Source organism: Ictalurus furcatus, chromosome 29, assembly GCF_023375685.1.
Source record: "Ictalurus furcatus strain D&B chromosome 29, Billie_1.0, whole genome shotgun sequence".
In the NCBI taxonomy this organism is placed as follows: domain Eukaryota; kingdom Metazoa; phylum Chordata; class Actinopteri; order Siluriformes; family Ictaluridae; genus Ictalurus; species Ictalurus furcatus.
Window position 1 is genome coordinate 12,923,099 of NC_071283.1, and position 26,384 is coordinate 12,949,482.

The 26,384-nt window shown below is 40.3% G+C and overlaps 2 protein-coding genes across 2 annotated transcripts; one reads left to right on the top strand and one right to left on the bottom strand.

Annotated features, from left to right (window-relative positions):
- Positions 1 to 4,259: 4,259 nt before the first annotated feature.
- Positions 4,260 to 8,765, bottom strand: LOC128604515 (uncharacterized). Its single transcript, XM_053619686.1, has 7 exons — positions 8,193 to 8,765; positions 7,945 to 8,009; positions 7,500 to 7,675; positions 7,252 to 7,364; positions 6,438 to 6,502; positions 6,144 to 6,319; positions 4,260 to 5,339 (listed from the first exon to the last, which is right to left on the bottom strand). Exons 1-7 carry the CDS (start codon positions 8,283 to 8,285, stop codon positions 5,248 to 5,250), a joined length of 780 nt encoding a protein of 259 aa, XP_053475661.1. The 5' UTR covers positions 8,286 to 8,765; the 3' UTR covers positions 4,260 to 5,247.
- A 1,716-nt stretch (positions 8,766 to 10,481) lies between these two features.
- On the top strand, positions 10,482 to 25,437 carry LOC128604043 (serine-rich adhesin for platelets-like). Its single transcript, XM_053618815.1, has 7 exons — positions 10,482 to 10,548; positions 10,636 to 10,800; positions 12,892 to 15,233; positions 15,432 to 15,530; positions 18,601 to 19,986; positions 20,185 to 20,976; positions 21,175 to 25,437. The coding sequence occupies exons 1-7, from the start codon at positions 10,482 to 10,484 to the stop codon at positions 25,435 to 25,437; spliced, it is 9,114 nt and encodes a 3,037-aa protein (XP_053474790.1).
- Positions 25,438 to 26,384: the final 947 nt, after the last annotated feature.

The window sequence follows — 26,384 nt, forward strand, 5'->3', positions numbered from 1 at the left end:
AAGTCAGGATACTCCCATTAGGCCACACGTTGTATAAGTTTTAAGAAAGTAAAATAAATATACAAATAAATAAATAAAAATGAATGCTGCAAGCAGCATTTTCGAGGGCCAAGCACCCAGACTCGGTGACATTCATTCACAGACCCGCTACAACTGTTGCCTAAGCAATCACAGGAAAGCAGAGCACTTTAGGCAAAGGGATTCAAGAGTGATTTGTAGTTTCACTCATGATATGCATGTTTTGACCAAGGACAGTGGTGGAATTCTCTGACTATAGGAGATATGAACAAATGGACAAATGGGCTGCGGGGCGGCATTGCTGGTGCAGCTGCCACTACTGCTGTGGCATGTGGTGTTATCTGTTGCTACTCTGACCTGTGGTCATGATTGCTACTGCTCTGACCTGAAATATTTTTCTCAACGGACTGGTCCTTTTTTTCCCACTTTGTGCAAATACCTGCACCAAACATATACCTGTTTTATACTTACCTGTCTTTCTTTTTTTATTATTGGAAAACGCTCGATAAAAATGCTATTTGATATTAAACCCTGCAAGTCATGTGTTGTCTGTATAATAGCACAGTGAATGACTAGAATGGCAGTAGACAGTTGTTTAGACAGGTCTCAACATTATGTGAGCCAAATTTGTTGAAGATTGGAAAAAATCTGTAGGAGGTGTAGCAAAAATGGCACTTAGATGCATTAGAAGTATTTTTAGCATGCTACTGTAACTTTAGACAGTTAGGTGGCGCTGGCCAGGATTTTTTTTCAATAGTCTCAAGTCTCCTGAAGAAGCCTGCCAAGATTGGATCAGTGTGCAAAGTCATTGCTGAGATACAGCCTCACACCCTGTTTGGTGGCTTTTGGTGGTCAGATTTGTTGGCCAATTATGGGCAAACCATCTGGAGTCTTCAAAAGATGATGTCTGCCAAAATGATTGTGGAAAATCTAATTAGGCAGAAATTAAGATAGGGTACGTTGAACTGTACGTTAAACATACTTCCAAATCAGGCAGAAATTTGACCCGATTGTGGTGCTAGAGTGTTAGCAGCACTTGGTCCACATTTGGTCAGAATATTCCTTAGACCCTCCCCAAGAACTATGCCAAATTTCATAACTTTTTACCAGACAGTTCTATGGGCTGACATAGACACCCTATCCAGAAAAAGAAGAAGAAGGTAGAATTACAGTAGGGTGCCTATGTACCTTTTGTGTAAAGACAATGAATTTCCTGCTTCACATCAAACCGTTTTGGTGCATTTTTCTCCCTCTGTAGCCATATCATATAAAATAAACAGTATTTCCGTAAAAGTCAAACGATAGCAGCAAGGGGTGCTTAACCAATGCTGCTTTGAAAGCTGATTCAAAGGATAACATGAGATCTTGTTCATTTGAATATGGGTCATTCCATCTCAAATGGTCCAATGCGGATTGCTTTACTGTTTTTAATTTTACAATTTTTTTGAGTGATTACCTCTATGTATTGGCATTGCAAAATCAACAGTTTAAAATATATATATATATATATATATATATATATATATATATATATATATATATATATATATATATATATATTACTTGGTTTAACTATGACGGCCATCTTCGTGTCATGGCACACAACAAATTTTGGTTACACAGCTGTTTACAAAAATCTCAATATCTCGGCTCAGGATGGTCCTAGCTCCTTGTAACAAAAGCTGATCTCTAGAGCACATTACATGTATATACAGTATATAAACATTTTTACCCATTCTTGTTCCTTAGACTTAGAGCTTAAATCCAAATGTAATGCTCAAGATTGCTCACAGTTCCACTTTTAGGGTCAATTTATAATGGGAAAGGTTCGAGTCTCAGACTTTATTTTTTCATGGGGTACCTAGGTAAGTATAGTGTGCATGCAGAACATTTCAGGTTTGAGATTTCTCTTATTTTTATTTTTTCAAGGGGTTGTGAAAGTGCGATTTTTAAAAATTCCCCTCACTTTCGGGTTGAATATCTCTGGTGGGGGACCAGATACGAACCTGAAATTTTCATAGAAATAAGTCCTCTATAGTAGCATTCTGCCTTAAACATTGTTAGTTTGAGGTTGGAGGTAAACCCTGCAGGACAGTAGACCTCTCAGGCCAGATTTGAAGAACCAGCCTGATTTATCATGTTGGTACAGGTGTACAGTTGGTATGCGTGAACAGATTTGATCCAAATATGGATGTACAGTGTTCAGTTGGGTGTTTTACAAATGAACAGTGTCATAAACAGAGCTGTAGTGTTGTTTCTCCTGTGATAAAAGCAGTAAGTGACTTCTGAGCTGTAGTCAGTTATATCTACACTAATCCATGGGGAAAACGAAATCCAAACAAGCAGCATGAAACCTCTGCTATAAAATTGGTTTAAAGACAATGTAAACTGGAAATCTTAACCAATTTTATTTCCAAAAGGTGACACAGGATAATTGGGCTGAACTTCTTTGGGATTTGATTGGATTGTGAAGGCTGAATGATAACAATTTTATGATTTTATGATTAAAAACTCACGTAAATTTAACAAGGAACTATATTTCATTATTCCACTGACAGTATATCTACATAAATGTAAATAGTAGAAAAATATCATTTTAAAATTAATGTCAAATTAGATATTGTAATTTCTTTTGACTCTGCCACTAGGTGGCATTATGGTTTTATCTTGTCCCTCCATTCGCGATTCTCATTGGCACAATGTGTTATGAACAAATGGTTGATTGTTTGTAGGATTTATATGGAATTATCATTGTAACCAACAGAAGAACTGATAAAATTTTTAGATTGATCCTGTAAGATAATTTGTTATTCTTTCTCTGTACTATGTGTATTTGCAGTATCAGATAGATACTGTGTAAGGTCATGCCATGTAGATTAGCACAGAATGTTTCTCATCTCTCTTCTGTGGGAGACAAACATGTTTTGTAGTTGAGTGTCTGCACATCGGACCTTGAAACAACCTAGAACTCCCTTTTCGAGACTCGCAGATGTCCAGCACTCCTTATCTTAATCTTATATTGCTTTGCAGCTTCCTACATTGTAGCTATGGTAGACTATTGCTTTGGTAACTAGTAATTAATTAATATCGAAACAGCATTCTATGCAATTATATAGCAATAAAGACTCGGTGCATGTTGATGATTAATTACTGAATAATTATCAACAACATCAGGTTGTTATGTTCATCAGAAATCTCCAGGTGAAGTAAGGGTAAATCCAGAAGGTGTGTGTAAGACAGAGGAATGGAGGAAATAGTGTGCAGAAGTGTAGAGACAGGGTAAAAACAAAAGGTTAAACATGTTTCAGTGGGCATGATATGATCTTGTCATTGTTTTCAATGCAAATAAATTTCCTGCGTCACAGTGACACGGGGAATGTTTTTTTTCCGCTTCTGTTAAGCCACAACATAGCAACAAGAGTTACTTCACCGAGACATTTAGGAGAAAACTGATTCAAAGTCGAAAATAAGATGATTTGTTTGATTTTAGGTGAACAAAAGTCACACCATTTTGAGAGAAGATTACTAAACACCAAGACTTGGTGTTTTTTTTAAGTGATTGATACCAATATGTTAAGCTCAATATACCCAAGGACATTATAAGGCTAAAAAGATAAGGGAAAATTTCAGTAGTAGTTCAGTCACTAGTAGTTCAGTTCTGGTGTCGTGAATTTATAGGGAACAGAGTGAAAATAAAGTTCGTAACAGTAAGCCATTTCTTCATTTTGTTTTTCTCAGAATTTAGACGGCACAGCCTCGCCCTCGTGCTTATATCGGAAAACGCTTCTAAGGATTGTGAAGTTGTGGGGTTAAATTTGACCTAGCTGAACTTTAACTTTGAATTTCTTTCTAACAATGTAGAGACAATAGAATATACATGACAAAAGGCATATTAGTAGGCTACCATTGTGTGCTAACAGGAAGGTTTACAAAACACAAAATGACAAAACACTGAGGATTTTAAAAAAAAAATCTAATGAAATTGCTAAAATAAAATAAATAAAATAACTGTACAAATTGCACAACAATCTAAGCATTTGGTAATATTTATTTTTTTGTACTACTGAGTGCTTCAAAGTTAGTAAGAAGTTATTCCAGAAAAGGAACCTCGTGTATTTTGAATAGTTTAAAAGAAATTCCAGAAACAATAAATTATTGATGATCTTGATCAATTTTGATTGATTTTGGTGATGATCACATACATTTTTTTTTAGAACAAAAGGTACATTCATCAAGACGTGTGAGTATAGCGTATTTAAATTTTTATTTAATTCATTTAAGGTACATAATTGGACCTGAAGAGCTGCTGCATTATGCATTTATAAATATGAAGTGCTACAGTCAATGCAAGCACAATACAGCATAAAAGGTTTCAATAAAATACATAATCCAAGGACCTAGATACCCACTGCAGTAAATAAATATACATAGAGCACAGAGAACATTATACAGGAACAAGAAATAAAAATTTTGTAAAGTGCGCAAGTTTCTAGTAGTCAGCTATATATAATAATAATGTTCTGTTCTTTGCTTGCTGTATTGAAATTACAGTATGTGAGCAGATACAATTGTCTTTGTCACACAAAGTTGTTGAGTAACATGCCAGAGTTAGCACTGATAGGCAGGTATTAAAACTAGTCAAACCACTTTTGTACGTATTCTGTGTTTTACAGACAGCAGTTTCCTTTGTTTCATTCATGCTTAAAAGACCATCTAGATTTAAATAGTAGCTTAAGACACATACAAAAAGATAATGGCAAGTATTTTAAGCCAAAGCAGGCATGCAATGTCACATGCTTCACCAAAGCCAAATTTTTGTATGTGCGTTTGTGTGCAAGTATACATTCTAATAGTAACTTAGATCTATAATAGAATAATACACGACATGGAAGCGCAGTGCCGTTTTAGCTGGCCGAGTTTTCACATGACAGTTAAACTTCCACTAGCTTAAAAATTTGCTGATTGTGCTCCAGGATTGATTCAAATAGAAAGACTCATTTACAAAACAGCCATCACAACCTTACATAACAGTAAGCATAATTACATAAATAATTAAAGCTGTGACCAAACCCTATCTTTGCACATGCATAAAGGTTGGCTTGTACAGATTCCTTTTGAGCATAAACATTATTGAAAAACTAGCTGGGCATATTTACATTCTTCATTAAAGTAACTGGAGTGTAAAACCTGGCCAAGGTTCTCATTCTGAATGGATGATGTGGTTTAGAATCAGCTGGAAGATGTGAACAGAAGTGACACAGTCACCATGAAGCATGCCATGAAAACACTGATCTTGCTGCTGACGTCGCTCGCTGATATTACTGTTGGAAAAAATATATATTGTTAGAAATAATAAGATATATGATGACAATAATGCAGAATTATTCGTTTTTGATTAAAAATTAAAAGTGTGTTCTCTAAAGCTTAGGACCAGGAGCATGATGACATATCAGTTGGACAGTATACCATGATGTAGTGATTTTATGACTGGAGCGTTCACACACTTGAAATAACATACCCAAACATGTTACAAATCATTACACCACAGCGCTGTTGAGTTCTTGATTCTGATTGGTCAGAAGGTGTAATTTAAGTCTCTATAACAGCAGTTCTGACAGTAATGTTGCCTGTAATTCAACTCACAGCACTATCCTAATACGTTCTTTCTAATATGTTGTTGTTTCTGTAACACCTTACTCATGAACTTGTATGGCGAGTGCTCCACATAATCTAAGATGGATTACTTACTTACTTTATAGTTACTATAACGTTAGTGATAACAGGACCTACTTGTATTGCAGACGCTCAACAACCTTAAATGTTACTATAAACGGTTAAAGAGTATGACATATCATTGATTTATAAATTGCAAATTGTAATCATTGGCTAAATTGCTGTAGTATAATAGAAAAAAAGCACTACAAGAGAGGTTGTTATTGGAAAATATATAAACAAAACTAAAATAACTTCGGGTTGGTAACTGTACCTCCGTTTTGTGCTGGGCTGCATCGCACCACCCTGTCACTGATTATCATGCCATTATTATTATGTAATAGCACATCCCTAAGTGTTTTATTTCTTACATAAATATTTCTTCCTATATAATACACGTATATACTACTTACGTGTGCCATTCACTGTGATGTTATTGGTAAAGATCGTGAAGGGAAGGCTGTTATTTCTGGCTGCTCTAAGCATAGTTTGCCCAATTTGGGTGATGTTGGGAAGTCCACCAGAGCTGGCAAAAGCCACGTCCATGAAGTTCAGAATTGTATCTGAATTTGCTCTAGGACCTCCATTACTAGATAGGCAAAGATAAAGCGAGTTAGTAAAAAAAAAAAAAAACTGTGTAAAATGACTTTTGGTTTTAAATATGAACATGATTATGCTGTGATGCAAAATGCATCTAGTATAAATACCTGAAGTTTGACATGGTTAAGATGCTGAATGTTTTAGTGAAGTCTTCAATGAAAAATGGTTTAAGCTGTAAACAGGTCAGAAACATTTGCTTAAAGGTACAATAGTCGATAATAGTCGATTTTCTTACTCATAAGACGAATAAGCTGGAAAATGTGTAAAACACCTTTAAAATGGGAAAGCTAATATATACAGTACTTCTAATTTTTACTAACAAAATAATATTAAACATGAATTAAAAAAATTCAGGGAAAACAGCATCAAAACCTTTCGCAAACACAAGCTCATGTACAAAGTGCACAAATGTATATAATCACAAATCAAAACACATTCTACAAATAAATGCAGGATAGGTGTAAAAGGACCAGGTTAAGCTCTAGTAGGCTTGTTCTGGGATAGTCTTTTAAAGCAAATATTGTGGAGTGGATTATTTACTGGGTAAAATAATGCAGCTGTCCCCATTAACAAATATAGTTGATGCTGCTCACAAATAAATATGACAGATTTACTTAAAAATAGTAATGTAAAAACTATATATGTTGTATATGCTTCTAAGTATTATTTTTATATTTATTTTTTATTCTCCACCTTTTCACAATGTTGGTACAGATACAAATGTCTCTGCATTTATTTGTTGTGTGTGTTGTGCCCGTTAGTGATTATATCCCATATTTGTGTAATTTATGTTTGTGGAAGTTAATGTGATTATTAGAGTCCATAGTATATTTCTGCTTGTATTTGTGAAAGGGACTGGTTCTGTTTTGTGTCTGTATAAAAGTAATCCTGTAAACCAATTTGTGCTGATTTCTTACTTACTCCTTGTTGAATAATGACTGATCTGTTTATGAATAAATCGGAACTAGTATTTGAGAGAGCTGCAACAAAAGTGCCATTTGTTCGGAATTGCACAGGGATATTGTATGGTTGATCTGGAAAGAGAAATATAGCGTATGAATGCAAATATCTGGTAGGAGATATATAGGGTACATATACAGAGTTTGAGATATATATATATATATATATATATATATATATATATATAAATTTAGATACTGTATACTCACTGACGAGAGTGATTGTGGTGGCATCAAATAAGTTAGTATTAGTATTGTTATTTTCTGCAGCATTTTTCAGAACTTGCACTATTTCATCACCGGCTGGGACAGGTTTTGTGGAGTTCTCATTGAATACCAGCTGGACATCTGCTTGTGTATTATCAGCTGCACGTCTGGCCAGAGGTCTGAGGGAAAAATTCTTTGTTAATATCAAATTCTTGTACTTTTTAGCAGTAGCTCTTTCTACTATTATGCTACTATGCTAATCTGTCTAAACAATCTAGAATTTAACTCGATTAGGGTTGGAATTACAATTATATGAGTTAGGGTTGGAACTGCATGAATATTACAGGACAGACAATAACATACTGTTTTAGCCAATTTCTACTGTGTTAACTAAGATATATGCATTTATAAAAATGTATGAATTGTAAATTATGCATTTGATTCTCACTTGAAGGCTAGGACAATGGTCCGGATGAACAGAGGGCCGTATAGTGCTTTATAGATCTCATCCAACTGCAAAAAATAAATAAATAAATAAATAAATAAATAAATATTTGTGTTATTATACTACCATTAGAACTTTTATCGCTGTTTCTTTATATAGTCAGTAAACAAAACCTTTTGTATGTTTTTATGACAAACAGAAAAGTGTTCTGTTTTGAATATTTATGTTTCAGTGGACTGTCTCACACTTACCACTGCAGTCACTATGGCAGCCAATTTTTTGAATTCATTACTCTTAGAATCACTAAGTGCTGGAACATAAGGTTCCTTGAGACCAACATTCATCTCAACAGTTGGTTGGGGACGGGTTGGTGCAACTGTTGTTGTTGTTGTTGTTGTTGTTGTTGAAGTTGTTGTTGGTTGTGGCGTCGTAGTGGTGGTTGTTGGTCGCTGTGTTGTTGTGGTCGTAGTAATAGTTGTTGGTTGTGATGGTTTGGTGGTGGTTGTCGGTGATGTTGTTTTTGTTGTCAGCTGTGCTATTGTGATGGTGGTTTTTGGTTGTGGTGTTGTGGTGGTGATGGTAGTTGTGGTGAGTGTTGTTGGTCGTTGTGTTGTTGTGGTCGTAGTAATAGTTGTTGGTTGTGATGGTTTGGTGGTGGTTGTTGGTGATGCTGATTTTGCTGTCAGCTGTGCTGTTGTGGTGGTGGTTGTTGGTCGTTGTGTTGCTGTGGTCGTAATAATATTTGTTGATTGTGATGGTTTGGTGGTGGTTGTTGGTGATGTTGTTTTTGTTGTCAGCTGTGCTGTTGTGATGGTGGTTTTTGGTTGTGGTGTTGTGGTGGTGATGGTAGTTGTGGTGAGTGTTGTTGGTGTTGTTCGTAGTATTGTGGTTGTAGTGGTGGTTGATGGTCGTAGTGTTGTAGTGGTCATTGTTGGTGTTTTTGTGCTGCTGGTGGTTGTGGTAGTAATAGTACTTGTTCTACTAATAGTAGTAGGTACTTTTGCTGTAGTTGGTGTGGTTGGAATAGTAGTCGTAGTAGCTAAATTTGTTACTGTAATTAAAATAAAAGGTGGGATTAGCATTCTTCTGAGGTAAAGACTTAATAAAGATATAAGCTACATATATTAGTATAATTCACAATAAGACAGCACTCAGTTTAACTGAGTCACCTCCAGATTGGCTATTTGGAAAAATCAAAATACAAAAAGCTGCCACACAAGGGTAACCCCTATAGTAATCAGAGGTTCACAATCAAAATATCCATTAGAAGTTTAAATGCTACTTTTCCCATTTGAACTTTAAATAAATGTGTGATTCATACTTACCAAAAACGTTTGTTATGTTAAAACCTGTATCTGCTGTCCGTATTGTGAAAATGATTTCATCATCAGTGGGAATAACCCCTATATTTGTATAGTATAAATTCATATCTGTGATGATTGATCCAGATCTATGCAGATGAACAAATGTAAGCAGACAATTTATCAGCAACATGGAGCTTATGGAAAAGTCATATAGGATTTAAAAGAAATAGAACAGAAGTGAGATCAATACACACCTGAAACGAATCACTGTTAGGTTAATAAAGTTGCTGAAATTTTTCTTTAAGATTGGTTCAAGCTGTAAAAAAAAAAAAAAGAGTACTAAAGTAAAGATTCAACATTTCAGCAAGACATTAAAGGCTTTATCTTCATTAGGCAATCACAACCTACATAAATTCTCTGAATTACTGCCACAATGATTTTGGAACTTATCCAGAAGGCAGTTTCGACATTTTTTTTTTAAAGATTACATTTTGTTAATGCTGATGTAATAACCAAAGCATCAAATGACTGTGCTGAATTGAGATGCTGCTCTAAGTTTGATTATGGTCTGCTGAACTCATTTACATAGACCTCAGGTACATTTACAGCAAAACTCACATTCTTACACAGTACTGGTTATGTATGAAATTAGCAAAACCAAGATGCACTTTCAAAGGTCATGAAGACCTAAATATGTTGTAGTCATTCTGCAATCCTTGCACACCCAAAAAAATCCTCGACATCTTAATATCCTAAACCTTAGTTAAAAAATAACCCATTACTGTCCATTAATGAAAAAAAGCATGCAGGGATGATTATATAGATATTACATAAATGTTATAACTTAAATGTCAAATCAATGTGTACAGATACACTACATGTACATTCTAATAAATGAGACAGACCTTTGTTTTGACAAGGTTTGCTCGTTCAGTGAAGGCAGGTGAAGATGGGTCTGAGAGGGTAGAATTAAATGTTTCATCAGTTGTAAAGCTTATATACTGTATGTCAACTGCTCTTGTTGTAGATTCATCTGTGAAAACAGGAAGGGGAAAAGTATATAAGTAAATATAAATGCCAAATAGATATAAGGTTTGAGAATGCTAAGATAAATTATATGTGAACTAAAAATAACTGAATGTTAAATTAAAAGATTCCAGTGTAATACCTGTAGTTAATTTGGAAGGAGAAGTTGGAATTGATTGTGAAGTGACTACTGTTGATGTTTTTGGTGTGATGCCAGTAGTTGATCTTGAAATAGTACTAGATGGTGGTTCTGATGTAACACCTGCTGATGTTTTTGGTGTGATGCCTGTAGTTGATCTTGAAAGAGTACTAGATGGTGGCTCTGGTGTAATACCTGTTGATGTGTGCTGTGTGATGCCTGTAGTTGATAATGAAGAAACAGATGATGGCTCTGATGTAACACCTGTTGATGTTTCTAGTGTGAAAGCTGTAGTTGATCCTGAAGCAGAAGTTGATGGTTTTTCTGATGTAACACCTGTTGAGGTTTCCATTGTGATAGCTTTAGTTGATTCTGAAGTAGAAGTTGATGGTAGCTCTGATGTAACACCTGGTGATGTTGAAGATGTGACAGCGGGGGATTCTGATGTTTCACTAAGACTAGTTGAGGTTCCCAGTGTTGTTTCTGCTTCTGTTCCAGTAGACGAACTTGGTGATGTTGCAGATGTGACAGTGGGAGATTCTGATGTTTCACTAAGACTAGTTGAGGTTCCCAGTGTTGTTTCTGCTTCTGTTCCAGTAGATGAACTTGGTGATGTTGCAGATGTGACAGTGGGGGATTCTGATGTTTCACTAAGACCTGTTGAGGTTCCCAGTGTTGTTTCTGCTTCTGTTCCAGTAGATGAACTTGGTGATGTTGCAGATGTGACAATGGGGGATTCTGATGTTTCACTAAGACCTGTTGAGGTTCCCAGTGTTGTTTCTGCTTCTGTTCCAGTAGACGAACTTGGTGATGTTGAAGATGTGACAGCGGGAGATTCTGATGTTTCACTAAGACCAGTTGAGGTTCCCAGTGTTGTTTCTGCTTCTGTTCCAGTAGACGAACTTGGTGATGTTGAAGATGTGACAGCGGGAGATTCTGATGTTTCACTAAGACTAGTTGAGGTTCCCAGTGTTGTTTCTGCTTCTGTTCCAGTAGACGAACTTGGTGATATTGCAGATGTGACAACGGGAGATTCTGATGTTTCACTAAGACCTGTTGAGGTTCCCAGTGTTGTTTCTGCTTCTGTTCCAGTAGACGAACTTGGTGATGTTGCAGATGTGACAGCGGGAGATTCTGATGTTTCACTAAGACCTGTTGAGGTTCCCAGTGTTGTTTCTGCTTCTGTTCCAGTAGACGAACTTGGTGATGTTGCAGATGTGACAGTGGGGGATTCTGATGTTTCACTAAGACTAGTTGAGGTTCCCAGTGTTGTTTCTGCTTCTGTTCCAGTAGATGAACTTGGTGATGTTGCAGATGTGACAACGGGAGATTCTGATGTTTCACTAAGACCTGTTGAGGTTCCCAGTGTTGTTTCTGCTTCTGGTCCAGCAGACGAACTTGGTGATGTTGCAGATGTGACAGTGGGGGATTCTGATGTTTCACTAAGACTAGTTGAGGTTCCCAGTGTTGTTTCTGCTTCTGTTCCAGTAGACGAACTTGGTGATGTTGCAGATGTGACAGTGGGGGATTCTGATGTTTCACTAAGACCTGTTGAGGTTCCCAGTGTTGTTTCTGCTTCTGTTCCAGTAGACGAACTTGGTGATGTTGCAGATGTGACAGTGGGGGATTCTGATGTTTCACTAAGACCTGTTGAGGTTCCCAGTGTTGTTTCTGCTTCTGTTCCAGTAGACGAACTTGGTGATGTTGCAGATGTGACAGTGGGGGATTCTGATGTTTCACTAAGACCTGTTGAGGTTCCCAGTGTTGTTTCTGCTTCTGTTCCAGTAGACGAACTTGGTGATGCTGAAGATGAGACAACGGGAGATTCTGATGTTTCACTAAGACTAGTTGAGGTTCCCAGTGTTGTTTCTGCTTCTGTTCCAGTAGACGAACTTGGTGATGTTGAAGATGTGACAGTGGGAGATTCTGATGTTTCACTAAGACCAGTTGAGGTTCCCAGTGTTGTTTCTGCTTCTGTTCCAGTAGACGAACTTGGTGATGTTGAAGATGTGACAGTGGGAGATTCTGATGTTTCACTAAGACCTGTTGAGGTTCCCAGTGTTGTTTCTGCTTCTGTTCCAGTAGACGAACTTGGTGATGTTGAAGATGTGACAGTGGGAGATTCTGATGTTTCACTAAGACCTGTTGAGGTTCCCAGTGTTGTTTCTGATTCTGTTCCAGTAGACGAACTTGGTGATGTTGAAGATGTGAGAGCGGGAGATTCTGATGTTTCACTAAGACCTGTTGAGGTTCCCAGTGTTGTTTCTGCTTCTGTTCCAGTAGACGAACTTGGTGATGTTGAAGATGTGACAGTGGGAGATTCTGATGTTTCACTAAGACCTGTTGAGGTTCCCAGTGTTGTTTCTGATTCTGTTCCAGTAGACGAACTTGGTGATGTTGAAGATGTGAGAGCGGGAGATTCTGATGTTTCACTAAGACCTGTTGAGGTTCCCAGTGTTGTTTCTGCTTCTGTTCCAGTAGACGAACTTGGTGATGTTGAAGATGTGACAGCGGGGGATTCTGATGTTTCACTAAGACCTGTTGAGGTTCCCAGTGTTGTTTCTGCTTCTGTTCCAGTAGACGAACTTGGTGATGTTGCAGATGTGACAGTGGGAGATTCTGATGTTTCACTAAGACTAGTTGAGGTTCCCAGTGTTGTTTCTGCTTCTGTTCCAGTAGACGAACTTGGTGATGTTGAAGATGTGACAGTGGGAGATTCTGATGTTTCACTAAGACCAGTTGAGGTTCCCAGTGTTGTTTCTGCTTCTGTTCCAGTAGACGAACTTGGTGATGTTGAAGATGTGACAACGGGGGATTCTGATGTTTCACTAAGACCTGTTGAGGTTCCCAGTGTTGTTTCTGCTTCTGTTCCAGTAGACGAACTTGGTGATGTTGCAGATGTGACAGTGGGAGATTCTGATGTTTCACTAAGACTAGTTGAGGTTCCCAGTGTTGTTTCTGCTTCTGTTCCAGTAGACGAACTTGGTGATGTTGAAGATGTGACAGTGGGAGATTCTGATGTTTCACTAAGACTAGTTGAGGTTCCCAGTGTTGTTTCTGCTTCTGTTCCAGTAGACGAACTTGGTGATGTTGCAGATGTGACAGTGGGGGATTCTGATGTTTCACTAAGACCTGTTGAGGTTCCCAGTGTTGTTTCTGCTTCTGTTCCGGTAGACGAACTTGGTGATGTTGAAGATGTGACAGTGGGAAATTCTGATGTTTCACTAAGACTAGTTGAGGTTCCCAGTGTTGTTTCTGCTTCTGTTCCAGTAGACGAACTTGGTGATGTTGAAGATGTGACAGTGGGAAATTCTGATGTTTCACTAAGACCAGTTGAGGTTCCCAGTGTTGTTTCTGCTTCTGTTCCAGTAGACGAACTTGGTGATGTTGCAGATGTGACAGTGGGGGATTCTGATGTTTCACTAAGACCTGTTGAGGTTCCCAGTGTTGTTTCTGCTTCTGTTCCAGTAGACGAACTTGGTGATGTTGAAGATGTGACAGCGGGAGATTCTGATGTTTCACTAAGACCAGTTGAGGTTCCCAGTGTTGTTTCTGCTTCTGTTCCAGTAGACGAACTTGGTGATGTTGAAGATGTGACAACGGGGGATTCTGATGTTTCACTAAGACTAGTTGAGGTTCCCAGTGTTGTTTCTGCTTCTGTTCCAGTAGACGAACTTGGTGATGTTGCAGATGTGACAGTGGGGGATTCTGATGTTTCACTAAGACTAGTTGAGGTTCCCAGTGTTGTTTCTGCTTCTGTTCCAGTAGACGAACTTGGTGATGTGGCAGATGTGACAGTGGGGGATTCTGATGTTTCACTAAGACCTGTTGAGGTTCCCAGTGTTGTTTCTGCTTCTGTTCCAGTAGACGAACTTGGTGATGTTGCAGATGTGACAACGGGAGATTCTGATGTTTCACTAAGACTAGTTGAGGTTCCCACTGTTGTTTCTGCTTCTGTTCCAGTAGACGAACTTGGTGATGTTGAAGATGTGACAGTGGGAGATTCTGATGTTTCACTAAGACCTGTTGAGGTTCCCAGTGTTGTTTCTGCTTCTGTTCCAGTAGACGAACTTGGTGATGTTGAAGATGTGACAGTGGGAGATTCTGATGTTTCACTAAGACCTGTTGAGGTTCCCAGTGTTGTTTCTGCTTCTGTTCCAGTAGACGAACTTGGTGATGTTGCAGATGTGACAGTGGGGGATTCTGATGTTTCACTAAGACTAGTTGAGGTTCCCAGTGTTGTTTCTGCTTCTGTTCCAGTAGACGAACTTGGTGATGTTGCAGATGTGACAGTGGGGGATTCTGATGTTTCACTAAGACCTGTTGAGGTTCCCAGTGTTGTTTCTGCTTCTGTTCCAGTAGACGAACTTGGTGATGTTGCAGATGTGACAACGGGAGATTCTGATGTTTCACTAAGACTAGTTGAGGTTCCCACTGTTGTTTCTGCTTCTGTTCCAGTAGATGAACTTGGTGATGTTGAAGATGTCACAGTGGGAGATTCTGATGTTTCACTAAGACTAGTTGAGGTTCCTAGTGTTGTTTCTGCTTCTGTTCCAGTAGACGAACTTGGTGATGTTGCAGATGTGACAACGGGGGATTCTGATGTTTCACTAAGACCTGTTGAGGTACCCAGTGTTGTTTCTGCTTCTGTTCCAGTAGACGAACTTGATGATGTTGCAGATGTGACAGCGGGAGATTCTGATGTTTCACTAAGACTAGTTGAGGTTCCCAGTGTTGGTTCTGCTTCTGTTCCAGTAGACGAACTTGCTGATGTTGAAGATGTGACAGTGGGAGATTCTGATGTTTCACTAAGACCTGTTGAGGTTCCCAGTGTTGTTTCTGCTTCTGTTCCAGTAGATGAACTTGGTGATGTTGCAGATGTGACAGCGGGAGATTCTGATGTTTCACTAAGACCAGTTGAGGTTCCCACTGTTGTTTCTGCTTCTGTTCCAGTAGACGAACTTGGTGATGTTGAAGATGTGACAGTGGGAGATTCTGATGTTTCACTAAGACTAGTTGAGGTTCCCAGTGTTGTTTCTGCTTCTGTTCCAGTAGACGAACTTGGTGATGTTGCAGATGTGACAATGGGGGATTCTGATGTTTCACTAAGACTAGTTGAGGTTCCCAGTGTTGTTTCTGATTCTGTTCCAGTAGACGAACTTGGTGATGTTGCAGATGTGACAGTGGGGGATTCTGATGTTTCACTAAGACCTGTTGAGGTTCCCAGTGTTGTTTCTGCTTCTGTTCCAGTAGACGAACTTGGTGATGTTGCAGATGTGACAACGGGGGATTCTGATGTTTCACTAAGACCTGTTGAGGTTCCCAGTGTTGTTTCTGCTTCTGTTCCAGTAGACGAACTTGGTGATGTTGCAGATGTGACAGCGGGAGATTCTGATGTTTCACTAAGACTAGTTGAGGTTCCCAGTGTTGTTTCTGCTTCTGTTCCAGTAGATGAACTTGATGATGTTGAAGATGTGACAGCGGGGGATTCTGATGTTTCACTAAGACCTGTTGAGGTTCCCAGTGTTGTTTCTGCTTCTGTTCCAGTAGACGAACTTGGTGATGTTGAAGATGTGACAGTGGGAGATTCTGATGTTTCACTAAGACTAGTTGAGGTTCCCAGTGTTGTTTGTGCTTCTGTTCCAGTAGACGAACTTGGTGATATTGCAGATGTGACAGTGGGAGATTCTGATGTTTCACTAAGACCTGTTGAGGTTCCCAGTGTTGTTTCTGCTTCTGTTCCAGTAGACGAACTTGGTGATGTTGCAGATGTGACAGTGGGGGATTCTGATGTTTCACTAAGACCTGTTGAGGTTCCCAGTGTTGTTTCTGCTTCTGTTCCAGTAGACGAACTTGGTGATGTTGCAGATGTGACAGTGGGGGATTCTGATGTTTCACTAAGACCTGTTGAGGTTCCCAGTGTTGTTTCTGCTTCTGTTCCAGTAGACGAACTTGGTGATGCTGAAGATGAGACAACGGGAGATTCTGATGTTTCACTAAGACTAGTTGAGGTTCCCAGTGTTGTTTCTGCTTCTGTTCCAGTAGACGAACTTGGTGATGTTGAAGATGTGACAGTGGGAGATTCTGATGTTTCACTAAGACCAGTTGAGGTTCCCAGTGTTGTTTCTGCTTCTGTTCCAGTAGACGAACTTGGTGATGTTGAAGATGTGACAGTGGGAGATTCTGATGTTTCACTAAGACCTGTTGAGGTTCCCAGTGTTGTTTCTGCTTCTGTTCCAGTAGACGAACTTGGTGATGTTGAAGATGTGACAGTGGGAGATTCTGATGTTTCACTAAGACCTGTTGAGGTTCCCAGTGTTGTTTCTGATTCTGTTCCAGTAGACGAACTTGGTGATGTTGAAGATGTGAGAGCGGGAGATTCTGATGTTTCACTAAGACCTGTTGAGGTTCCCAGTGTTGTTTCTGCTTCTGTTCCAGTAGACGAACTTGGTGATGTTGAAGATGTGACAGTGGGAGATTCTGATGTTTCACTAAGACCTGTTGAGGTTCCCAGTGTTGTTTCTGATTCTGTTCCAGTAGACGAACTTGGTGATGTTGAAGATGTGAGAGCGGGAGATTCTGATGTTTCACTAAGACCTGTTGAGGTTCCCAGTGTTGTTTCTGCTTCTGTTCCAGTAGACGAACTTGGTGATGTTGAAGATGTGACAGCGGGGGATTCTGATGTTTCACTAAGACCTGTTGAGGTTCCCAGTGTTGTTTCTGCTTCTGTTCCAGTAGACGAACTTGGTGATGTTGCAGATGTGACAGTGGGAGATTCTGATGTTTCACTAAGACTAGTTGAGGTTCCCAGTGTTGTTTCTGCTTCTGTTCCAGTAGACGAACTTGGTGATGTTGAAGATGTGACAGTGGGAGATTCTGATGTTTCACTAAGACCAGTTGAGGTTCCCAGTGTTGTTTCTGCTTCTGTTCCAGTAGACGAACTTGGTGATGTTGAAGATGTGACAACGGGGGATTCTGATGTTTCACTAAGACCTGTTGAGGTTCCCAGTGTTGTTTCTGCTTCTGTTCCAGTAGACGAACTTGGTGATGTTGCAGATGTGACAGTGGGAGATTCTGATGTTTCACTAAGACTAGTTGAGGTTCCCAGTGTTGTTTCTGCTTCTGTTCCAGTAGACGAACTTGGTGATGTTGAAGATGTGACAGTGGGAGATTCTGATGTTTCACTAAGACTAGTTGAGGTTCCCAGTGTTGTTTCTGCTTCTGTTCCAGTAGACGAACTTGGTGATGTTGCAGATGTGACAGTGGGAGATTCTGATGTTTCACTAAGACCTGTTGAGGTTCCCAGTGTTGTTTCTGCTTCTGTTCCAGTAGACGAACTTGGTGATGTTGAAGATGTGACAGTGGGAGATTCTGATGTTTCACTAAGACCTGTTGAGGTTCCCAGTGTTGTTTCTGCTTCTGTTCCAGTAGACGAACTTGGTGATGTTGCAGATGTGACAGTGGGGGATTCTGATGTTTCACTAAGACTAGTTGAGGTTCCCAGTGTTGTTTCTGCTTCTGTTCCAGTAGACGAACTTGGTGATGTTGCAGATGTGACAGTGGGGGATTCTGATGTTTCACTAAGACCTGTTGAGGTTCCCAGTGTTGTTTCTGCTTCTGTTCCAGTAGACGAACTTGGTGATGTTGCAGATGTGACAACGGGAGATTCTGATGTTTCACTAAGACTAGTTGAGGTTCCCACTGTTGTTTCTGCTTCTGTTCCAGTAGATGAACTTGGTGATGTTGAAGATGTCACAGTGGGAGATTCTGATGTTTCACTAAGACTAGTTGAGGTTCCTAGTGTTGTTTCTGCTTCTGTTCCAGTAGACGAACTTGGTGATGTTGCAGATGTGACAACGGGGGAATTCTGATGTTTCACTAAGACCTGTTGAGGTACCCAGTGTTGTTTCTGCTTCTGTTCCAGTAGACGAACTTGATGATGTTGCAGATGTGACAGCGGGAGATTCTGATGTTTCACTAAGACTAGTTGAGGTTCCCAGTGTTGGTTCTGCTTCTGTTCCAGTAGACGAACTTGCTGATGTTGAAGATGTGACAGTGGGAGATTCTGATGTTTCACTAAGACCTGTTGAGGTTCCCAGTGTTGTTTCTGCTTCTGTTCCAGTAGATGAACTTGGTGATGTTGCAGATGTGACAGCGGGAGATTCTGATGTTTCACTAAGACCAGTTGAGGTTCCCACTGTTGTTTCTGCTTCTGTTCCAGTAGACGAACTTGGTGATGTTGAAGATGTGACAGTGGGAGATTCTGATGTTTCACTAAGACTAGTTGAGGTTCCCAGTGTTGTTTCTGCTTCTGTTCCAGTAGACGAACTTGGTGATGTTGCAGATGTGACAATGGGGGATTCTGATGTTTCACTAAGACTAGTTGAGGTTCCCAGTGTTGTTTCTGCTTCTGTTCCAGTAGACGAACTTGGTGATGTTGCAGATGTGACAGTGGGGGATTCTGATGTTTCACTAAGACCTGTTGAGGTTCCCAGTGTTGTTTCTGCTTCTGTTCCAGTAGACGAACTTGGTGATGTTGCAGATGTGACAACGGGGGATTCTGATGTTTCACTAAGACCTGTTGAGGTTCCCAGTGTTGTTTCTGCTTCTGTTCCAGTAGATGAACTTGATGATGTTGAAGATGTGACAGCGGGGGATTCTGATGTTTCACTAAGACCTGTTGAGGTTCCCAGTGTTGTTTCTGCTTCTGTTCCAGTAGACGAACTTGGTGATGTTGAAGATGTGACAGTGGGAGATTCTGATGTTTCACTAAGACTAGTTGAGGTTCCCAGTGTTGTTTGTGCTTCTGTTCCAGTAGACGAACTTGGTGATATTGCAGATGTGACAGTGGGAGATTCTGATGTTTCACTAAGACCTGTTGAGGTTCCCAGTGTTGTTTCTGCTTCTGTTCCAGTAGACGAACTTGGTGATGTTGCAGATGTGACAATGGGGGATTCTGATGTTTCACTAAGACTAGTTGAGGTTCCCAGTGTTGTTTCTGCTTCTGTTCCAGTAGACGAACTTGATGATGTTGAAGATGTGACAGCGGGGGATTCTGATGTTTCACTAAGACCTATTGAGGTTCCCAGTGTTGTTTCTGCTTCTGTTCCAGTAGACGAACTTGGTGATGTTGAAGATGTGACAACGGGAGATTCTGATGTTTCACTAAGACTAGTTGAGGTTCCCAGTGTTGTTTCTGCTTCTGTTCCAGTAGACGAACTTGGTGATGTTGAAGATGTGACAGCGGGGGATTCTGATGTTTCACTAAGACCTGTTGAGGTTCCCAGTGTTGTTTCTGCTTCTGTTCCAGTAGACGAACTTGGTGATGTTGAAGATGTGACAGTGGGAGATTCTGATGTTTCACTAAGACTAGTTGAGGTTCCCAGTGTTGTTTGTGCTTCTGTTCCAGTAGACGAACTTGGTGATATTGCAGATGTGACAGTGGGAGATTCTGATGTTTCACTAAGACCTGTTGAGGTTCCCAGTGTTGTTTCTGCTTCTGTTCCAGTAGACGAACTTGGTGATGTTGCAGATGTGACAATGGGGGATTCTGATGTTTCACTAAGACTAGTTGAGGTTCCCAGTGTTGTTTCTGCTTCTGTTCCAGTAGACGAACTTGATGATGTTGAAGATGTGACAGCGGGGGATTCTGATGTTTCACTAAGACCTGTTGAGGTTCCCAGTGTTGTTTCTGCTTCTGTTCCAGTAGACGAACTTGGTGATGTTGAAGATGTGACAACGGGAGATTCTGATGTTTCACTAAGACTAGTTGAGGTTCCCAGTGTTGTTTCTGCTTCTGTTCCAGTAGACGAACTTGGTGATGTTGCAGATGTGACAGTGGGGGATTCTGATGTTTCACTAAGACCTGTTGAGGTTCCCAGTGTTGTTTCTGCTTCTGTTCCAGTAGACGAACTTGGTGATGTTGCAGATGTGACAGCGGGAGATTCTGATGTTTCACTAAGACTAGTTGAGGTTCCCAGTGTTGTTTCTGCTTCTGTTCCAGTAGATGAACTTGATGATGTTGAAGATGTGACAGCGGGGGATTCTGATGTTTCACTAAGACCTGTTGAGGTTCCCAGTGTTGTTTCTGCTTCTGTTCCAGTAGACGAACTTGGTGATGTTGAAGATGTGACAACGGGAGTTTCTGATGTTTCACTAAGACCAGTTGAGGTTCCCAGTGTTGTTTCTGCTTCTGTTCCAGTAGACGAACTTGGTGATGTTGAAGATGTGACAACGGGGGATTCTGATGTTTCACTAAGACTAGTTGAGGTTCCCAGTGTTGTTTCTGCTTCTGTTCCAGTAGACGAACTTGGTGATGTTGCAGATGTGACAATGGGGGATTCTGATGTTTCACTAAGACTAGTTGAGGTTCCCAGTGTTGTTTCTGCTTCTGTTCCAGTAGACGAACTTGGTGATGTTGCAGATGTGACAGTGGGGGATTCTGATGTTTCACTAAGACCTGTTGAGGTTCCCAGTGTTGTTTCTGCTTCTGTTCCAGTAGACGAACTTGGTGATGTTGCAGATGTGACAATGGGGGATTCTGATGTTTCACTAAGACTAGTTGAGGTTCCCAGTGTTGTTTCTGCTTCTGTTCCAGTAGACGAACTTGATGATGTTGAAGATGTGACAGCGGGGGATTCTGATGTTTCACTAAGACCTGTTGAGGTTCCCAGTGTTGTTTCTGCTTCTGTTCCAGTAGACGAACTTGGTGATGTTGAAGATGTGACAACGGGAGATTCTGATGTTTCACTAAGACTAGTTGAGGTTCCCAGTGTTGTTTCTGCTTCTGTTCCAGTAGACGAACTTGGTGATGTTGCAGATGTGACAGTGGGGGATTCTGATGTTTCACTAAGACCTGTTGAGGTTCCCAGTGTTGTTTCTGCTTCTGTTCCAGTAGACGAACTTGGTGATGTTGCAGATGTGACAGCGGGAGATTCTGATGTTTCACTAAGACTAGTTGAGGTTCCCAGTGTTGTTTCTGCTTCTGTTCCAGTAGATGAACTTGATGATGTTGAAGATGTGACAGCGGGGGATTCTGATGTTTCACTAAGACCTGTTGAGGTTCCCAGTGTTGTTTCTGCTTCTGTTCCAGTAGACGAACTTGGTGATGTTGAAGATGTGACAACGGGAGATTCTGATGTTTCACTAAGACCAGTTGAGGTTCCCAGTGTTGTTTCTGCTTCTGTTCCAGTAGACGAACTTGGTGATGTTGAAGATGTGACAACGGGGGATTCTGATGTTTCACTAAGACTAGTTGAGGTTCCCAGTGTTGTTTCTGCTTCTGTTCCAGTAGACGAACTTGGTGATGTTGCAGATGTGACAATGGGGGATTCTGATGTTTCACTAAGACTAGTTGAGGTTCCCAGTGTTGTTTCTGCTTCTGTTCCAGTAGACGAACTTGGTGATGTTGCAGATGTGACAGTGGGGGATTCTGATGTTTCACTAAGACCTGTTGAGGTTCCCAGTGTTGTTTCTGCTTCTGTTCCAGTAGACGAACTTGGTGATGTTGAAGATGTGACAGTGGGAGATTCTGATGTTTCACTAAGACTAGTTGAGGTTCCCAGTGTTGTTTGTGCTTCTGTTCCAGTAGACGAACTTGGTGATATTGCAGATGTGACAGTGGGAGATTCTGATGTTTCACTAAGACCTGTTGAGGTTCCCAGTGTTGTTTCTGCTTCTGTTCCAGTAGACGAACTTGGTGATGTTGCAGATGTGACAATGGGGGATTCTGATGTTTCACTAAGACTAGTTGAGGTTCCCAGTGTTGTTTCTGCTTCTGTTCCAGTAGACGAACTTGGTGATGTTGCAGATGTGACAGTGGGGGATTCTGATGTTTCACTAAGACCTGTTGAGGTTCCCAGTGTTGTTTCTGCTTCTGTTCCAGTAGACGAACTTGGTGATGTTGCAGATGTGACAGCGGGAGATTCTGATGTTTCACTAAGACTAGTTGAGGTTCCCAGTGTTGTTTCTGCTTCTGTTCCAGTAGATGAACTTGATGATGTTGAAGATGTGACAGCGGGGGATTCTGATGTTTCACTAAGACCTGTTGAGGTTCCCAGTGTTGTTTCTGCTTCTGTTCCAGTAGACGAACTTGGTGATGTTGAAGATGTGACAACGGGAGATTCTGATGTTTCACTAAGACTAGTTGAGGTTCCCAGTGTTGTTTCTGCTTCTGTTCCAGTAGACGAACTTGGTGATGTTGCAGATGTGACAGTGGGGGATTCTGATGTTTCACTAAGACCTGTTGAGGTTCCCAGTGTTGTTTCTGCTTCTGTTCCAGTAGACGAACTTGGTGATGTTGCAGATGTGACAGCGGGAGATTCTGATGTTTCACTAAGACTAGTTGAGGTTCCCAGTGTTGTTTCTGCTTCTGTTCCAGTAGATGAACTTGATGATGTTGAAGATGTGACAGCGGGGGATTCTGATGTTTCACTAAGACCTGTTGAGGTTCCCAGTGTTGTTTCTGCTTCTGTTCCAGTAGACGAACTTGGTGATGTTGAAGATGTGACAACGGGAGATTCTGATGTTTCACTAAGACCAGTTGAGGTTCCCAGTGTTGTTTCTGCTTCTGTTCCAGTAGACGAACTTGGTGATGTTGAAGATGTGACAACGGGGGATTCTGATGTTTCACTAAGACTAGTTGAGGTTCCCAGTGTTGTTTCTGCTTCTGTTCCAGTAGACGAACTTGGTGATGTTGCAGATGTGACAATGGGGGATTCTGATGTTTCACTAAGACTAGTTGAGGTTCCCAGTGTTGTTTCTGCTTCTGTTCCAGTAGACGAACTTGGTGATGTTGCAGATGTGACAGTGGGGGATTCTGATGTTTCACTAAGACCTGTTGAGGTTCCCAGTGTTGTTTGTGCTTCTGTTCCAGTAGACGAACTTGGTGATGTTGCAGATGTGACAACGGGGGATTCTGATGTTTCACTAAGACCTGTTGAGGTTCCCAGTGTTGTTTCTGCTTCTGTTCCAGTAGACGAACTTGGTGATGTTGCAGATGTGACAGCGGGAGATTCTGATGTTTCACTAAGACTAGTTGAGTTTCCCAGTGTTGTTTCTGCTTCTGTTCCAGTAGATGAACTTGATGATGTTGAAGATGTGACAGCGGGGGATTCTGATGTTTCACTAAGACCTGTTGAGGTTCCCAGTGTTGTTTCTGCTTCTGTTCCAGTAGACGAACTTGGTGATGTTGAAGATGTGACAACGGGAGATTCTGATGTTTCACTAAGACTAGTTGAGGTTCCCAGTGTTGTTTCTGCTTCTGTTCCAGTAGACGAACTTGGTGATGTTGCAGATGTGACAGTGGGGGATTCTGATGTTTCACTAAGACCTGTTGAGGTTCCCAGTGTTGTTTCTGCTTCTGTTCCAGTAGACGAACTTGGTGATGTTGCAGATGTGACAGTGGGGGATTCTGATGTTTCACTAAGACCTGTTGAGGTTCCCAGTGTTGTTTCTGCTTCTGTTCCAGTAGACGAACTTGGTGATGTTGAAGATGTGACAGCGGGGGATTCTGATGTTTCACTAAGACTAGTTGAGGTTCCCACTGTTGTTTCTGCTTCTGTTCCAGTTGATGAACTTGGTGATGTTGAAGATGTGACAGTGGGAGATTCTGATGTTTCACTAAGACTAGTTGAGGTTCCTAGTGTTGTTTCTGCTTCTGTTCCAGTAGACGAACTTGGTGATGTTGCAGATGTGACAACGGGGGATTCTGATGTTTCACTAAGACCTGTTGAGGTTCCCAGTGTTGTTTCTGCTTCTGTTCCAGTAGACGAACTTGGTGATGTTGAAGATGTGACAGTGGGAGATTCTGATGTTTCACTAAGACTAGTTGAGGTTCCCAGTGTTGTTTGTGCTTCTGTTCCAGTAGACGAACTTGGTGATATTGCAGATGTGACAGTGGGAGATTCTGATGTTTCACTAAGACCTGTTGAGGTTCCCAGTGTTGTTTCTGCTTCTGTTCCAGTAGACGAACTTGGTGATGTTGCAGATGTGACAACGGGGGATTCTGATGTTTCACTAAGACTAGTTGAGGTTCCCAGTGTTGTTTCTGCTTCTATTCCAGTAGACGAACTTGGTGATGTTGCAGATGTGACAGTGGGGGATTCTGATGTTTCACTAAGACCTGTTGAGGTTCCCAGTGTTGTTTGTGCTTCTGTTCCAGTAGACGAACTTGGTGATATTGCAGATGTGACAGTGGGAGATTCTGATGTTTCACTAAGACCTGTTGAGGTTCCCAGTGTTGTTTCTGATTCTGTTCCAGTAGACGAACTTGGTGATGTTGCAGATGTGACAACGGGGGATTCTGATGTTTCACTAAGACCTGTTGAGGTTCCCAGTGTTGTTTCTGCTTCTGTTCCAGTAGACGAACTTGGTGATGTTGAAGATGTGACAGTGGGAGATTCTGATGTTTCACTAAGACTAGTTGAGGCTCCCAGTGTTGTTTCTGCTTCTGTTCCAGTAGACGAACTTGGTGATGTTGCAGGTGTGACAACGGGGGATTCTGATGTTTCACTAAGACCTGTTGAGGTTCCCAGTGTTGTTTCTGCTTCTGTTCCAGTAGACGAACTTGGTGACGTTGCAGATGTGACAACGGGGGATTCTGATGTTTCACTAAGACCTGTTGAGGTTCCCAGTGTTGTTTCTGCTTCTGTTCCAGTAGATGAACTTGGTGATGTTGCAGATGTGACAACGGGGGATTCTGATGTTTCACTAAGACATGTTGAGGTTCCCAGTGTTGTTTCTGCTTCTGTTCCAGTAGACGAACTTGGTGATGTTGAAGATGTGACAATGGGAGATTCTGATGTTTCACTAACAGTAGTTGAGGTTCCCAGTGTGTTGTCTGTAGTTCTTTCAATGCATGCTGATTGCCCAAATGAAATTTGCAGAATGACACCTATAGTAGCAAGAGATATTATTATTATTATTATTATTATTAGTAGTAGTAGTAGTAGTAGTAGTAGTAGTAGTAGTAGTAGTAGTAGTATATCATACAAAATCTGCAATAATAAATTATGGGTGAAATGTTAAGCGTGAAAAACATCAGCCTGGCTCAAAAACTTACTCAGTATTAACACGTTCAATTCTTTTGTCTTCATCCTGATTGTTTTCCAATAATACCCTTAAAAAGATATTGCATGAATTATTATACAATCTTTAGGAATCAAAAGCTGTTTTTGTTAGATCACATTATGTTCTGTTGGGTTATTATGTTATTTTCATAATCTGCATTCAACGGCGTTTTATACATTGCTAAGCAATCACAGTCTCATATTAATATTTGAATACCATTTTTTACCTAATGTTTTCTGAAAGCTCTTGTGTCTTTTCTTCTGAAAAGGTATTAACATCTAAATCAGTCTGGGAAATTTTTCACAATGCTCTAGAAACTCCCTGCCTTCAGGTGTAAAGATATTTATTTAATAAATAAGCATTTTAAGACTGAAATCCACAGAATATATGTGTACTCATTATTATATACTGATTTGAATAATGTTTTTGCCTTTTGCTACATCTAAGAGCTTAAATACGTATCACTATATTATATACAGTATATGTGTATCACACACAATTTTTCATTAAATCTTTTAATGAAAAATGTTTCTTAATTTGCTTAGAGATTAGAGCATGATTAGGTAAATTATATGTCCTGTGATGGAGTCTGGAAGACACCAAGATTGCAAGTGCACCATTTAGCATAGGGCCATAGGGGGCCCTGTGCACCATTTAGCTTAGGGCCATAGGAGGCCCCGTGCAACATTTAGCTTAGGGCCATAGCGGGCCCTGTGCACCGTTTAGCATAGGGCCATAGGGGGCCCAAAGAAATAATGAATACTGACATGAAAAATGTCATTTCTTGATACAACAATGATACAACTGTCAGATCACATATGATTAAATGAAATACACACAGATATATAGTAAAGATAATTTTGAGTGACACCCCCTTTGAATATCTTGTTAAGGAAATGCAAAGA